General features: G+C 37.2%; 1 protein-coding gene across 2 annotated transcripts in view; it reads left to right on the top strand.

Annotated features, from left to right (window-relative positions):
* tox (thymocyte selection-associated high mobility group box) overlaps positions 1-17,821 on the top strand; it is a 67,518-nt gene that overhangs the window by 8,533 nt on the left and 41,164 nt on the right. For both annotated transcript variants that reach the window (XM_084732953.1, XM_084732952.1), the window contains one exon: positions 13,464-13,529. In XM_084732953.1, the coding sequence (XP_084589079.1) occupies positions 13,464-13,529 (66 nt within the window). The remainder of the gene's footprint in view (positions 1-13,463; positions 13,530-17,821) is intronic.

Below are 17,821 nucleotides of genomic sequence, written 5' to 3'. Positions count from 1 at the left end.
TCAGACCAACAGACAGTTTACATGCTCGACTCAGTACAACATATAGCCAGTGAACCCTTTGTACTGCTGCTTTACAGCTCAAATGGAAATACGGTTGCTCCTTATAGCATTTCATAAACCCCACCTCCACCCCAGCATCCACCTGTAGGCTCTGATCACCTTGTGTGACAGTCTATTATCATCACGCTCTGTGCTGGGCTTAGTGTATACCTGCGGGGCACACACTCTGTGTTCATGTAATAATAAATCTGCTCCACATGAGTTGGCTGACTGAACTTACTGTATATTATGATCACTGGCATGTAGCCCTGGCACAAACAGGATGATCCACTCTGCTGCTCCCCTCACGGCTGTACAGTACTGCCATTTTTAAAAAACAATTTCTGTCAGTCAGGATTACACAAATTAATTAGAGTGGATTTGTCAGTATGTTTAAAATGGCTTTTCACATATCTACAATAACACAATCAGCTTGACTGCTTGAATGCTTTTTGTGATATAATTCAGTCACAGCTATTTAAAAAGATATACAGCACATCTACAGTTATCTCAGCCTTTGGCCCTTTCCCGGAGTTTTTTTTTCTGTATCACACACTCCCATTGTCAGCTCCTACAGTTATTTTCCAACCAGCCAAAGTGTCGGCATCTCATCTAATTATCTATCAGAACACAACCAGTCAATCTGTCCGTCCGTCTGCCCATGTTGGCTGTCATTCCCGCCACTGAACACCTCGCCAGACACCCACCCCTCACACTCTTCCCCTCCCCTCAAGCTCGCCGATGATTGGGTGACTTTCAGCGCTGTTGCTCGTGTTTCGGCGTGTCTGATAGCGTTTCAGTTGGTCGAATCATGGGGACGGAGCGATGAGGGACTCCTGGTTGGTGGAGGGGTGCCAAGTGGAACAGATGGGCGGAGATAGAGCGTTGCCAGAAGAGACTAATTATCAGGATTTCGTTTCCAAAACAAACATATTGCAATCAAATCACATACTGCAATTATTGCTGCATTGTTCTCTCAGTGTGTGTACTGTATTAGTGACAATGACTTGGATCAATTAACTTGTGGTGGAAGAGATTGGATCAGTTCCTGAGTTGTTGCCATCCGTTTTTCTTTAGCACTCCTTAGCTTTTTGTTCACGATTATACAATGGTAACTGTGGTGGTGTGGTGCTAATTACTGCGGGTAGATTAAAATAAATAAATCACATTTGAAATGTGGAAACTTGTGCCTGTTTTGACCCTTGTGCTGTCATAAACTATCTTTGACAACAAAGTTTTCTGCTCATCTGTGATTTATCTGCTACTTCTGTTCGGTGTATATGTGGGACTGCTCAGATTTGGATTTTAACCACTTGTACTTAACTAAGAAAGTGCAGAAAACTCTTCAGTATTCTTGTCTTGAACCTCTTACTTGTCTCATGAGGTTTGCTCATATGAGTGATTCAAATCAGATTCAACAAACTCTCCTGACTGCACAAACTTGCTGTAAACTGCTTATTTTAACTTGAAGAATGCCACCTGTTAATGAAGAGGTGCTCTTCTCCGATATTTCATCATTAGCATAATCAGCTCCCCCTAACTGCTCTGATTGTGGACTAGTTTCATTTACAAAAATATTGAGTAAGAGTAAGAGTAAAAAACAAAATTTGATATTGCAGAGCCCCAAGTCCTTTTGTCAGAAATCAGAAGTAGAAAAGATAAATAAAGCGGTGTTAGTAGTTGTATTAATTGAGACTTCAGATATTAATACTGCTGCCAATGATGTGTCATCAGGGTAGGGCATACTGTGACAGCAACAAAGAGAAAATGTTTTGACATGAAGTCAGAAACCAAAAAACATCCTGCTGAAGTACACTCCATCAAAGGGGTGATTATTTTGACAGATATTGTGATTGCGATATGAGTCACAATATTAGTTAGAATGGTTTTTTTTTTTGCATTTCATTTTCACTGAAAAAAATGGGTCTGTCTATCTAATAATGATGATATTTTATATATATATATATATAAATGATGGTGTGCTTTCTGCCCAAAAACACATGTTCCCTTACATCAGAAGAATGTGATTTGTAGGCCTGGGCATCTCCATGGTAATGTTGTCAAAAGTATCGAAGTGCCGATACTGTTTCAATACCACATGTTCAAAAACAATACAGTACTAACAAGTGCTCATTCAAGGCCTCAGTTCAGTTCAGTCTTTATTGTCCTGCCTGAAGTTTGGCTTGCTGCAAAACCAGACAGTGTTCAGTGACTTTTTCTGGACAATGTAACAAGTATTTAACATATTTTGTGGACTTTGCTCTTGTATTGAAAGAGGTATAGACTGTCGTTTTTTTCATAGTGGTATCTTGTATCATGAGAACTCTGGTTGTGTCTCTGGTGTATGTCTGTGTATGTTGTGACATATTTTACCTTAATCAAAAAATAGCAGCTCCCGCCATTTGGGTATTGCACTTGGGCATTTAGCAGTTTTGATAATATTTTGATTAATTGTTCATCTCTACTCACCACACCTTTCAGACATTTGAATAGACCTTTTTCACAGCCACCATATTAATATAAAATAGTAGGGTCAACACAGTTGCTACAAATAACTCTAATTAAAGGTCCTGTTTCATTTAGTGTAGCAAAGCCTTTTCAGTGAGCCATCATGCACAAAAGCAGCACCCAGACTTTGTTTAACCTGAATGCAACAGAAACCAAATGAGTGTCATTGCTAACACCTAAGGAGGGCTTGAACTCTCTCAAGCACTCCTTTTTGTTTGTTACATAACTATTTCTGTCACTTTTCGTGTGAACAAGCAAGTGCAACACTATGAATGTCTTTCAGGAGAGACTGGCTGAAAATGTGCACCGTTATATCCATATTTAACTAGTATCACATCTCCCCTGTGACAGCTAGATTTATACTCCACTCAGAACAACTGTTACAACTTTTCATTTCCAATGACAATGGGCACATCTTGCAGACTAGTTCTTTCGTAGCATAACTCAGCCCTTAGATAAGAGGCAGTCATGGGGATGCAGTTTTACACTGTCAGCTGTTATAATGAAGGATGTTGTGGACAGAGACCTACATACAAAAAAAAGCAAAAAACTTAAACTAACCTTAAGATCTTTTTTCTAAATAGATGGATCAAAAGCACAGCTCTCAACTTTGTTAAAGGGATAGCTCAGCCCGAAATAAAATACACATACAAGACAAAATATTTTCATCTGGGATGTCGTGTTATTAATCCATCTAGATTTTTTTGTTGTGAGTTGCAGAGTTTTGGAGACATCAGACACTGAGGCGTCTGCCTTCTCTCCAATATGATGGAAGTCAATGGCAAATGGTCATAAATGCATCTGAAAAACTCAGCAGCAGTATTTCTTTCCAAAAATCATGGCCTGATTTCTCAAGATAGTCCACAGACCTTGTTCTGAGCAGTTTCATGTAGGATCTGCTTTCTTTCTACCGAACCATACCCACCAACCGTAACACCACACAGAAGGAGGTGTGCATCTTAAAGATGAGCGGTTGCTGAGCAGTTATATTTCCTGCTTGGACCAGCCTGTTGTCCGACTGGATCAGTAGTTGTTGATTTAGAGCACATGTTTATGTTGTTGCAGAAATTATAGGTTTTTAGTAACAGAAGTTAAATAAATCAACAAACTTCAGAATAGCACTCTGTCCAAAAGAAATTCACAAGAGAATAAAGCAAATCCTGAGCTCTGTATGTAATAGTGGATAGAAAATATTTCAGAGATACAAAAGATGTTTTGTTTTTTTTTTTAATATGGTGACTCATTCAGATTTCATCATTTGATCAGTCACCAAAGTTTAAATTAAAACAGTGTCTGTCTTTACGGGAAGTATTCACCACAAAGACAGTACCACAAACACACACAAGAAATCAGCTTTTTCAAGAAATGTAGAATTTCCCTCCACACACACACACATAAAGACGTACACTGTGAAACCCTACGCACACACACAATCTAGACTTGCAGTCAGGGTGAATGCAGTTTAGCCAATAAAACCTGGTTTATACTGCCGTCATGGAGACGGAGATAAGACAGATAAACAATTGCTGAGCTGAACTACCACAGCTGTGTGAATCTCCCTCTTCTCTCTCTCTCTCCTCACACAAACACACACAGTCATTACTCTTCCTCTCTTTCTCCATCTATCTCTCACTGTACAGAGTTGTGAGTTGATTTATGTCCCCCGATGCAGTTTAGAGTCCACCGAAATCCATTCAGTCCAGTCCAGCCAAATAGTTTCACACGCCACCCAAACCCTCGACTGATAAAAACACTCTCCAGCAATTTAACTGCGTCTTTTTGACACATTTACACAAAGATAGCCTGACAGCCTGAGGAGACGTCATGTCTCCATCTACGACACTGGCTTTATTTGAAGAGGAAGTCCAACTCGACACAGCAAACATTCTGCCTGTATGGTTGTTGAACACTGAACTTTTATTACACTACATTCATGCAGATTGTAAGGATGTAACAATATATTGAATATTGTAGTATCGCAATAAAAATATCTTAATCCCATAAAAAACATACCATGATATTGTGAGTAATTATTTTATTTTATTATTTAGATTTTATAAGAGTATAGTTTTTGTAGTTTATACATCCATAATTCAAGCATTCATTGCCAAAGACGATACATTTTTTGCACATTTAGGTCGTGGCTCACTACTTTTCTTTCATTAAAGAAGGAAAGCAGAAGTGCTTTTATAATAACAAATAATATAACACGTTTTTTTCTCAATTTTGTCATAATTTTTATTTTTATTCTTGTTTTAATCTTTTTTTTTCCATTTTCAGTTCAAGTTTCCTTACTCAACAAATGCTCTGCCAGACAAAACAATGTCCAGTGTTTGTTATTGATGAATCCAATTTTAATTGTTTACATTTTAACAGCGATTAATGATTGATCATTAACATCCCTAGTTTAAAGGAAAAACAAATTTTATACAGACAAAAAATGCTGTACACATGAGATTGAGCATTCATTAATAATGGACATTTTCATTTATGTATTTTTTAAATATCACAATAACTATTGTATCATGATCTTTCTATCATGGTGTTATTATTACTGTGACTTTTTGTTATTGTTACATTTGTTACATTTTTAAACAAAAAAATATGAGAAAAAAGTCTCAATACTACATTGGACTGTGACAAAACATAACGTGATATAACATGGTTTATTGTTTTATTTTACTTTTTTTTTATTTTATAAAAGGACAACTAGTGACTGCTGTATTGTTTTTGATTTGCAATTTGTACATACATATTTTTTTCAGTTTGTACATACTTAATTCAAGCATTAATTGCCAAAGATGATTATTTTTGGCATGCTTAGGTCATGGCTAGCTACTTTCATTTCACTAAAGAGGAAAGCAGAGGTAGGGTAGGCAATTTTGTGCATTTTCTTTTATCGATAGTTGAAAACACTAACAATCAATTAATCAATCACTCATTGATAATTAATAAGCTACAAAACGCACATTTTTATTTCTATTTTTATTTTTTCTAATTTTTTTCATTTTAAGTTCAAGTTTCCTTATTCAACACATGGCTCTGCTAGACAAAACGTGTCAAATGTTTTGTAATTGGTTACATTTTTAACAGCGATTAATGATTAATTATTTACATCCACAGTTTAAAGGAAAAACTAGACACCAGATGCTGTACGCATGAGATTTAGCATTCATTTATTGACATTTACATATATATATATATATATATATATATATATATATATATATATATATTTTAAAATATTGAGATAAATATCATATTGTGGACCTTTTATTGTGGTAGTATTATTACTGTGAGCTTTTGGTATCATTACATCCCTTGTGGATTCACCTGTAATGATTCTGTCTTCTGTTCAAGTAAAATTTTAATCACATCCATCACTTAACTGTTTTAAAATATTTTTTTTTCCCAGTAAGAAAATTCCAAAAGTCAGATAATTCCTCTTTTCATTATTCTTTAGTATCTCACTTCACAGGCAGATTTTTTTTACATAAGGAAAAGAAATTCAGATTGAATGAATACTTCCTATTTAGTTAAAAAGGATGTCAGCTGAAATTTAGGTCTGAAGGAAATTCAGAATTCACATCTCTGTCTTTTTTACCCCCATACCTCACTCCATATCACTCTCCTTCTCCCCCTTTACTCGTCTCCATCTCCATATCAACTCAACATTTCATGTCTCCCAACCTCTCCTCCTTTCTCCTCCTCGCTCTGCTCCCTTTTTCCTCGATACACTGTATTTCTCTCTTTTCCTTTGTCCTTGTCTGTCATCCTAATAGTCTCTCTCCCCCCTTTCTCCCCCCTTCCTCCGACCCTGACCCACTTAGCTGGCTGCTTGTTATTCAAACCTTTGCTTTACCCACACAAACACACATACACACGCGCGCACACACACTTACACACACACACACACACACAGGAGCAGCAGAGATGAGAGAGTGAGAGACAGAGGCATGAAGGGGGGAGAGAGAGAGGGTAATTTGGTTTGACTACAAACCTTGCTCTCCTTTTGAGTTCTCTCGCTGTAAGGTTTGAGATACACTCACACTCACACACCCTCACACAAGCCACATATGCTGTAAAAGTACTTCTCTGAGAGGCAGCAATATTCTGGTTTTCACGTTTCTATCACTGCAGTTAATTCTTTATTTTACAATTACTGCACACCCATAGTGATGTCTTCATTTTGCTCATGTTGTCTGACTAAAAGTCCATCTAAAACATATTCAATTTACTGAATTTACTGTCCCATTTGAAAATAATAACAATAGAAAAGCAAATCTTCACCTTTTAGAGGCATGAAATCACAGAATGTGTTCTACTTTAAAATTGTTTTGTAACATTTATCAGCACATTAATAGTGAAAATAGCTGAATAGTCCTGAAGTAACATTGACAGGGGTTTTCCTGGCTCAGAATGAGGAGGTGCTGTCTCATCTGTGACCTACTGAACCCTGATTTCTTTTTAAAATGCAAAATTAATTTAAACGTACACTATGTCTAAGCACTGGCTGTGACTTAGATTGCCTTATATCTCAGTGATGAGAAATATGACAGCCGTGATTTTTGGGCATTACTGTGTGTGAAATCTTACATTTTTAAGGTGTGGGTAAGAAAGTAAATAAATGTTTAACAGACTATCTCGTCTGTTACACAAATGCCACCCAAAGAATGTTGCAGGATATGAAATAGGTTTGCGTTGCGGTCATCACATTGCACTTGCACTCAAAATTGTAGGAGAGAAGCCAGTAGCTAGCCAAACTGCTGATGTAGGTTCACAGACTGTTTTTATGTTCTCCTAGAACATACATCCCATATCTGACCCTATTTGTTTGTGATAATAAGTATTAGGACTGGGCGATATATTGATGTTACATCATATTGTTGTCGTGTTGTTTTTTCCTGGTTTTAAAGGCTGCATTAAGGAGATGATTATTTGTCAAAAAAACGTCAAGCTGTGGCTTTTGTTGCGTCACTGGTAATTCTCAGTATCACGCTTGGTTACGGTTTACTGTGAACCTGAGCTGAGACTAAGGATTATTTTATCATTCAATCTACAGATATTTTTTTTTGTTAATCCTTCCATCTATGACAAAAGTGAAAAATGAATAATTTCTCACAGCTCAAGAAGTGATGTATTCAAATTGCCTGTTTGGTTTAATCAACAATCCAATACTATACAAAAATAAACTTTATATCCACTTTACTGTCATATTGACAAAAAATCTTCAATACTGCTAATTAAGAAGCTGAAACCATCGAATGTTTGTCATTTTTGGTTCGGAAAAATGCATAAAAACAATCTATTAGCTCTACTGTTAACAAATGTGTCAATTTGCAGAAGGAATCAGAACAACACTGGGTGTATGGTGACATAAAGTGTGAAAATCTTTTAAAATGGATTTGGCATCTTCTCAAAAAATGCCATGGATAACTAAACAGGACACTAAACTATTTCCTGTACGACAGGCCAGTTATGACTCACCTTCAACTAAACAACAAACTTGAGGTGTTTCTCTGAAACTCAGTCGGTTGTGCGGCGTGATGTAACTTTTTGCCATCAAACTTATGAGTAAGTTTATGAGAAAAGGCCAACACAGCTGCAAGATGACAACATGACAGAACTCTAAACATTTAGCCTGGTTTTGCTGAAACACCATCATTTCAGTTTAATTTCAACATATCAGTGTTGATGAAGCATAAATGAAGCTGACACATCCCTCTGTAGCTTCTTCCTGTGTCTGTCTGTCCCTGATGATGAGTGTAAAAAGTCCCACTCTGCCTCTCACACTGAGCACCTGCTGAAAAGAAATCATCACTTTTTGTCCCTCATGGCTCTTTCTCTATCCCTCTTATCTCATCTCTTCTGATAGTACTTACTGTAGCCTGAGAGCGGTATTTGTCCTGTGGATAGCAGGGACACATTAGCCACTTAGCTTACCATCTACAAATGACTGATTCAGTTTAAGATAACACTTGTCAGTGAATTTGCCAACATATATTGATGACAAAGTAGTTTATTTATTGTTTTGGCTTGGATTATTGTAGGGATGTCGTGATGCTAAAAAGCTGATGCCAAAATTTTGCAGACATGATTTTTTTTTTTTTTTTTCAGTATTGAAGGTTCTGCAGATGCATTTCTTCCTGACTTGATAGACCCGATAGATCGCAACATGTGCAGCTGCAGCCATAGCTCCTGATCGACTCATCAAAAGAAGAAAAAAAAACAGTTAACAGAGCTATCTATGGAAGTAGGTGACTAGGTGTTCAAGGTGGATCATCAGTGATTAATAAGAAATTTACCAATAACCAGTATGAAAATCGTGCCATTAAACTTTATAGATGAAAGTAAAAAACACTTCTAACTAAGGATTATAAAGATTAATCGATGATCCATTAATTGGTTAAGAATTTGATAGATCAAGTAAAACTGAATCACTCTACAAACAAATAAAGATCTGAAGGTTTACTTCATGTTACCATCACATTATCAACATATCCAAGTCAGCTGCACTGCTGTGTTGCCAGATATGTTCCACGTCTAAACCCTAAAGGTTAACGTAATGTAAACATAGCTCGTAGGCTACCATCTTGTCATCTGTCATCAACATTTCATAATGTACTTTAGCAGTTTGTCTCTCACCATGTCATTAACTTTAAACTACTGATATACTCTGAGTTATATATTCAAAGTTCAGCAGCAGAAACCACTGCACTTTTGCATTACTGTCCAGACATGGCAACATGCTCCCCTGCTGCCAGTGTGTCAGCCATAATAAATATCCCCCTCAGTCTTTTGTCCTAGAAGCTCAAAAGGGTTTTGTGGCAAAGAAAAATAATAATGGCTGAATTTTATTCTTGTTTTTGTTTTATTTTGTGGTATCGAGAATCGTGGAAATTCACTGGTCTTGGAATGGACGACTATTTTTCTAGTTTGACATCACTATTTTTTTTTTTTGGTGATTTACTGTTATTGATGCAGAGCATAAAACCTCAGACTTGGACTTGATCCATCATCATCAGTATTTGGAGGTCAGAATCGAGCTGAGGTTAGACCATAGACCTAAGCAGGTTAAGCTGGATTAGATAAGGGGAGGGGCAGGTGGCCCACACTGGCTATGATCCATCAGGTTGTGTTGGTGTGAAGGATGTTGCACACTATGTTTGAATCAATTAGCTGATGATCAAACAGGGGCGAGTAGTTAGCATGTTAGTATCTTATTCTTTCTAAATGCTTTGTGATGTTCCATGAAGCTTTTTGTGGGCGTCTGTTTTTCCATTCCTGCATGTATAAAGTCTGTGTGGTTCATGTGGTGTATCAGGTCTTGTCAAAGGTCAAGGGAGGAAGCTGATTTGACAGTGAGGTCAGCACATCTGCTCTTCCTTGCATTTGTTTTGTCTGAAAAACTTTGTTTGCTCCCAGGGAGGAAGAATGAACATCAGACAGACAGACAGACTGACTGACAAAGACACTAGTCCTCTTACTCTTTCTTCAAAAGTAAAAAAAAAATAACTGTTAATTCTATAAGCCACATTGTGTGTGTGTGTGTGTGTGTGTGTGTGTGTCATGTCTATCTCAACACTGTTTTGGCTCTCTGTTGACTCTGTAAACCTACACCTCATTTGCATAATACCCAACAGCTGGCAAACGGATAGGGCAGTTACACCTGTCTGTCCACCTGTCCACCTGTGTGTGTGTTTGTGTTTGTGTGTGAGGCTGTATGTGTATGTGCATATGAGACAGTGCTTTGCTTCCATCCACCTGTTCAAACGTTCTTCTGTGTGTGTATGTTTGTCAACCAAGACAATGATTATGTACACAGGAAACCATGGATTATTTGAATATGGTTTATGGATTCAAATGTATTTGTTTGTTTTGTTTTCCTGGTGTGGGATGGAAGGTTTTACCTGTAGTCCATCCTACAGTTTTTAGACCAATGTTCTTCATGGCAGCCATATTGATTAAAGTCGTTTTGATAGATTCTACTGCAGAAAGATGGTAAATGTAGTCAACAGAAGCAATAAATTCCTCAGTTCTGTTATACTGAAAAAAAACTTCTCCTGCTTGTGGGGCTGTGGCGGCAGTGCCTACATGTACCAGGATGCTTTGCACTTGAGTTTCTGACGCTTACATTGCCATATATAACTACCTTAGCCCATAGGTATTACTTTGTGGGCCACAACATTGTGTTATGTGACAAAAACACTCATCTAGCACACGCTCGGGCTACTCAGGGGCGGAGACTACAAATCCAAGCTGAAATAACCTGTAGTACTTCCTTAACAACACAACTGTGACATCACTGTGTGCAGGAAAAACAACAGATGTTACAGCGGGAGAACACAGCTTTCTTGGTCAATATAGCAGCATTTATTGCTTCAGTTGACTACATTTACCATCAACCCTGACATCCACATAAAAATTTCACCTAATTTCAGCTGCCTGTGGTGGTGAAGATGACACTAAACACATTTTAAATTAACTTGATTTAACTGCCTGTTAGCCTTTCTATATATTAAAAATACATAACATCACAAAGTGTTGTAAAACATCCATTTGGATGGAACAGGACTCATTAGTTATTGAGCACTGTGCTGTAGCCTCTGGCTATTTTCTAATTACCTTTCATTCAGAGATGAATTAACAATTATTGTTTTGATTGATTATTATGTTGAGTTATCAAAAAAAGTGTCCCTCTGTGTCAGAAAATCATGACAGATGCTCAGCACCAGCACAAAGTGATCACTCACATGAGCCAATTCAGTGATAGTTTGAGCATTGTTGTAATGTTGTAATGCTGTAATTGCCCAGTCTGGATGGGACTGGATGTGTTTCCCTGTTAGATGAGGTCTTCACACACTGGTGTTCACTCTGAGTCACACAATGAAAGAGGAGAGGAGGAGACTCTTTTTACTGGAGCTGGGTTGTTATGATGAACTCACTTTAGTGGCACAAGTACAGTATATATTAACCTGTGTCAGCATAGGAAAGCAAAGAATTAATTAAGATTTATGTGTGTGAAAACAAACGTGCAAGAGTTAAAAACATGGACTATAAAAACAAATGAAATTACTTTAGCAGCTTTTCAAGGCAGACTCAGCAGACAGTATATACAGAAAGATATACAAGAAAGAGAGAAAGAGATATACAAGAAAAGTCTTTGATACATTAATGTCTTGAAGTTGAGACTTCACTTAGAAAAAGGGTATTTAGAAATGATTGATCGACTAAAATGTGTCCCCTGGCTGTATATAATGTTACCATGTAATGGTGGACATAAAGTAACCTTCATCATATCAGGAGATACCACTGGCTGCCTCTCATCACTTAAAGTGATAAGGAGATATGAGCAGCTGTCTAATGGTTACCTGTGACACACACAATGATATTCAGACCTTTGTTTTTCACTGCTGTCTGTCCGTCTGTAGTATTGGACAAATCAAAGCTGACAGAGGAGGGACGAGAGAAGGGGCCCCACAGGAGGAAGTGTAGGGAAGATAAGAGAGGGAAATAAGGAAGTAAAAGTCCCGACTGACCACACTAATATGATTCATGATGTACTACTATACAATATATATTGTCCTAGTATACAGTCTGTGCTGCCATATCATTTGCTGTTTTGTACCAATGAGAAACATGTACACTGTACGCTTATCTATTTATTCATTTATTTACTTACCTAGCCTAGCCTAGCCTTGGGGATTTGTATGGGCTTCAATTGGTGGAAAGGGAGGGTTCACCTGCCCCAAAGAAACAAAGAAACAAAAATATATCTTTTTCTCCTGGCCTGTAGTTCTGTTTATCCATCTAGATCTTTTGGGTGTGAGTTGCAGAGTTTCGGAGATATCAGCTGTAGAGATGTCTGCTTTCTCTCCAATATAATGGGACTAAATAGCACTTGGCTTGTGGTGCTCAAAGCCCCCAAAAATACATGTAAAAAACTCAACAGCAGTGTCTCTTTTCAGAAGTCATGACCCAGTTACTCAAGATAATCCACACACTTGTTGGATCTACTCTCTTTCTGCAGTAGAATCTGCCAGACCTACTTTATTTTCTACTAGAAATAAAATAGTGTAATAGAGACACTGGTTCTGAAGTCCATTCTTAATTTTTAATATTGTAGTGAACAGATTTCTGAAAAATCTTCATAAATCTTTGATATACTGAAATCTACTGACACCCAAGAGTGAAAAGATAAGAAAAGGGGAACAGGAGCCATCATCATAGAATCAGAGTTAGTTACCATTGCTGAGTCGGAGCATTTAATTCAGTTTATTAATTCAATTCTGATGCCCTGTGATTTATGATAAGTGTGGAGACCCTGTGTCACATGCTTTTAATTTAATTATTTGTCTTTCAATGTGGATAAAGTAATACTGTAAGGTTTTCTCTGTGTTTTCAGGTGCAATTTGTTGTGTCATAATGTCCTTCAAACAGTCATGTCAACATCTTGTTTAGGGTCATTTGTTAGTTACATATAGCATACCTCCACAGAATACTTGTCCTACTCGATATGGGAAGGTTTTCAGAGGAAATTGCAACATGACAATACCTGATAACAGTCTATAAATACAGTAAATCTTGATAATAAATCTTCTATTTTTTAAGTAACCTCATCTCAGTCTCTGTGTGATGCACATGGACAATAAGATCATTTAAGTCTGTTCACAAGACTGATAGTTACTGGAAAAACAGGGCCCAGGCCTTCACCAGTCCTCACTGAGGCCACTATCAGGATTTTCATTGTCTGGAGGAGATCTCATACAGATAGCAGAGTGACCGTTCATACTGGCTGCCGCCCAGTAATCTGTTACCTCCATCTCCACTCTTTGTCTCCTTGCTGGCTGCTCTCTGTTTGCTGTGTTTGATTATAGTTTGTTGACATTGTTGCTCTTGCTTTTTGTTCTCTCCAGCTGGATGGGGACACCATGTTCCTGGGTATGCCAGACGCAGGCCTTGACTTTCCCTCAACCAATCAGGTTAGTGTTAATGTATGTGTGTGAGAAAGAGAGAGGGGGAAAGAAAGAGAAACATTGAGTGAGTTAATGCCCTATGAAGTTATTTTTCTGACATTTTCTAGTTTCTAATTAAGCCATTGAGCCAATTGACCTAATTACTGAAAGGGACAGTTCACCCCAAAAATAAAAATACATATTTTTCCTCTTGCCTGTAGTGATATTTATCCATCTTGATTGTTTTGGTGTGTGTTGCAGGGTTTTGGAGATATCAGCCACAATGGAACTAAATTACATTAGTTCTGTGGTGTTAACATGAGACATCTCTACATCTCTATGGCTCATATCTCCAAACCTCTTCAACTCACACCAAAAAAATCTAGATGGATAAATAGCACTACAGACAAGTGGAAAAATATATGTCCCTTTAAGTGTTATAACTCTTCCAACTCAGTTGGATGTTCTGTATCTCAAAACACTCCTCAAAAGTGGAACCACAACTGTTGAAATCTGAAACAAGCTGTTATAAAAAATAAACAGCATAAACACATGTTGCACCCTGCATAAGGGAGGGACATTAATCTAGCTTAACCCATCTCTGTCAGGATTTAGCTATTTATTACTGGAGGACACAGTGGGACAAACCATGTTGTATCATCTGTCACTAGACACCTCAGGTATGATCTCTGAGGCTTTAATAAACTACTTTCTATTGTGTCGCTACTATTGTAGGATTTAGGCTTTTTATACTTGACATTCAGCCATTTGAACCTATTTGTTGAAAGCTCTGGTGGAGAGCCCTTCTCAAACATCAGTTATTTAACCACACTTTTACAACAGATTTTCGTTGATACTTTCTTTAAGATCATTTTGCCCCACTGTGTCTTTGAGCTCACCTTTAGCTATTTCACTTTTCACAGTTATTTCCAGTCACATCAAACCAACTTTTCCTCCCATCCTGTTCGACAAATCAATATCACTTACTGCACTCAACCTGAGGCACATAAAGCATTACAATGATTTTCTATCTCTAAGCTTTCTCCTTTCTTATACAAACAGAGAACTAGTGCAGTGCTTGTGTTATTGAGCAGTATGTGTGGATTTCTACAGTAGTTACTTATCAAAACAATTCTGATTTTAAAAGTAGCTTCTTTATTTAGGATGTTTGCATGGAATTAGGTGGTTTCCTCGACAAACATACTATGCTTTCAATCAGTTCACTATTATTTAACTGTAATGTCATTTACAAGGCTTTAATCAGGGGTGGAATAATATAATTGTTTTTCTTGTGCCACTAATACCACTCAGTTCTCTAATGGCCTAACATAAATATATTCTATAGAGTTAATAAACATGCTCTTAGATTTGATAAAGGCATGAAGAGCTATTTATTTAACCTCTTTCACTCCCGCCTCCCTACCATGGACCCATTTTTGTCAATGTAAAGTGGGGAGAAGGGATCTTTAGGGGGGGATAGCTGGTCAGCAGTAACATATAGACATAGTATACATCATCTGAAAACTGGAACCTGAAGATTAATTTGAGATCTATAAATAAACATTGTGTTTTGGATGGGCGCAAGTTTGTGTAAGGCATTAGAACATTATATATTTTTTTCACATATTTGGTGCAGAATTTAACCACTTTTGACCACTTGAGAATTGATCAAAATGGTCAAAAAACCCTCCAACACATCACATTAAGACACCAAGACTGTGAGGAACACCATAGAAAAGATCATGCTGTGATTTGGTATCAAAAAAATGTCATTCATATTTGGAGATTTCTGTATGAATTGCATTTTTCAGCAATTGGATGGTGAGCACTTCTGTTCTGGAAATTGCTCAGACACTATATATATATACATCATCTAAATGACCCAGGTCTTAAGTGTGTGATTGTGAAGTTTCATGAAGCAGATGAATTGTCTGATCCATAAAGCAAAACTACCCAAAACCCAGCAACATTTGAGTGAGTGAGAGAGAGAAACAGTGAGAACAGAAACAGTGAGAGAAAACAGAAAAAAGCTGATTCTTACATTTGACAAGATGGAACCAGTAAATGTTTAGTATTTTTGCTTGATAAATGACTACAATGGAATAGAGACTAGGGAGATACATATCAGATCAAAACAGCTTTTATTAAATCATTCATGTGTTTATTAAAGTAAGTTATCATTTGGAGCAAGTGTATCATTTCAGTTACATTTAATATTCACCTCATCAATTATTTATGTCATTCAGTTTTTGGGAATTCCACCTATTGTGTACTGAGAAGTTGAATTGCTGCAGCTACACTTGATATATTGCTTGCAATAAGAGCTGAAAATATTTGTCAACTTATCAATTAATCAATCTACAGAAAATTAATTGGCATTTATTTTGATAATGGATAATGGATGATTTCCTGCTTTTCTTTGTTTTATGTGATAGTAAACTGAGTATCCGTGAGGTTTGGACTGTTGGTTGGACAAAACAAGCTATTTGAAGAAGTCACTTTCACTTACGTAAAATTGTGATTGGTGGTGTTTTTTCTACATTTTTCTGACATGGTATAGGCAAAATGTTTTTGAAGAGTTAAGAAAATGATTGACAGATTATTTTATTTGTTATTTGCAGCCCTAACTTGCCTGCATGAGAAATGTGCAGTGATTGACACATTCTATTTAGAATGAGAAAGAAATTTACTTGTCTAGACAGAGTGTCCCAAATTAGTACTGATTAAGGCTCCAGCTCCCCTTAACAGGATAAGAAGCGTCGGACTGGATAGATGGATGGAAATTTCCACTAGAAAACATTGCATAAAATCAGATCTAGGTTTCAAGGGTTGTTGGTGCTGTGTGTACAGCTGTCCTGTTATGTCACCTGGGTGTGATGACCAATGTATTTAAGATGTGCTGTTTTTGGATTACTAAGCAACAGCACTATGTAGCAAACAGTGTTCTTATGTGGCTGCTGGTGTACTTGTGTTGTCTCCAGAGGCCTGGTGAATCCTCCAGAGAGTAAAATGTGTGTTTGTTAGTACAGAATTACCTCACAGCCAAGCAAAGCCCATATTAATAAGAAACTCCACTAGAGATACATTATTCATAGAATACACTATAGAGAATATTGTGTGCTATAGGAATCTATGATTTGATGTTTTATTCATAGTGTTGTGCCATAAGAAGATGGGGAGTGGTGTGTGGAATAAGAATTTATGGCTTTATTATTGAAGTACCATTGCAGAGTCAGAGGTTGTTGTGATGAATGTGACCAATTTCAGCCCAGTCTGACCCTCATCCTTGTCATTTTTTGAATTGTTAATGGAGCCGCGGTGTGATGTTACTGTGTTAGAGCTGAAACAGGGAGATAGACTGAAAGAGACTACTACACTGCTTTAAGAGGGAAAAAGGCTCAATGAAACAAGATCTGTGCTGTATTTGTGTGTAGTTTTGCTGTTTAGAAGTCTGAAAACTTGCTTTCACACATTCAGTCACATCATACAATGTGCTTATGTATTAAGTCTGTTGTGGCAAATGTTTTTTTTTTTTTCTTTATGGAGACACGGCACTCTGAAACATCTACTGTAAATTTCTGAACCACAGTTCAGATGATGCACTCACCACTTCAGATTGAATTTTTGAACCCATGTTTATAGAATATAAAAATACGAGATTTGGTCCAAGCCAAAGCTCAGAAACTACATTCAAATCAAAGATTTCTGTACAGAAAATTATATAACATTTAATTTAAAGAGAGTACAGAGGTTCTTGTGCACCCAGTTAAGAACTGGTACCCTACCGCCGGCAACTGAGGTAGGCAGATGCAGAGGTGTCCCTGAAGAGGAACGTATATGAGGATGAATTTCATTTTCTGTTTCACTGTCCTGTGCACACTGACTTGAGGAACATTCTGTATGAAGAAATCCAGTTGAAAATCCTGATTTGTTTTGGTTGTCTGAAGGCGAGATGTTGTGTTAGCTCTTTAATGAGGAGACGATTGTCTTAACAAGATTTATAGGAAAAGCACGGAAGGTTAAGAGAACATTGCATCCAACATAATAAGATGTTTCTGTCATGTGAAATTAATGTCTGGAAATGTTCCCTTTTTTTGAATTTGTGGAAGTGTTATGATTGGTATGTCATGTGGCCATCCTTGCTGTTGTTCTTACTTAGTGTCTTGTAAGCCCATACAGATTGGGCACCATATGGTACAGGACACTTAGATAAAAAAAAAATCAGTCAATCATATAGCTAAACAATCAGCTGCCTGATGTTACATGTAATCAGTAATCCATGTTTGTATAATTAAGTAGGCTTACTCTCTAGCTGTAGG

Source organism: Lutjanus erythropterus, chromosome 12, assembly GCF_056507025.1.
Source record: "Lutjanus erythropterus isolate fLutEry1 chromosome 12, fLutEry1.hap2, whole genome shotgun sequence".
In the NCBI taxonomy this organism is placed as follows: domain Eukaryota; kingdom Metazoa; phylum Chordata; class Actinopteri; order Lutjaniformes; family Lutjanidae; genus Lutjanus; species Lutjanus erythropterus.
This window is presented reverse-complemented; position numbering and strand designations above follow the sequence as displayed.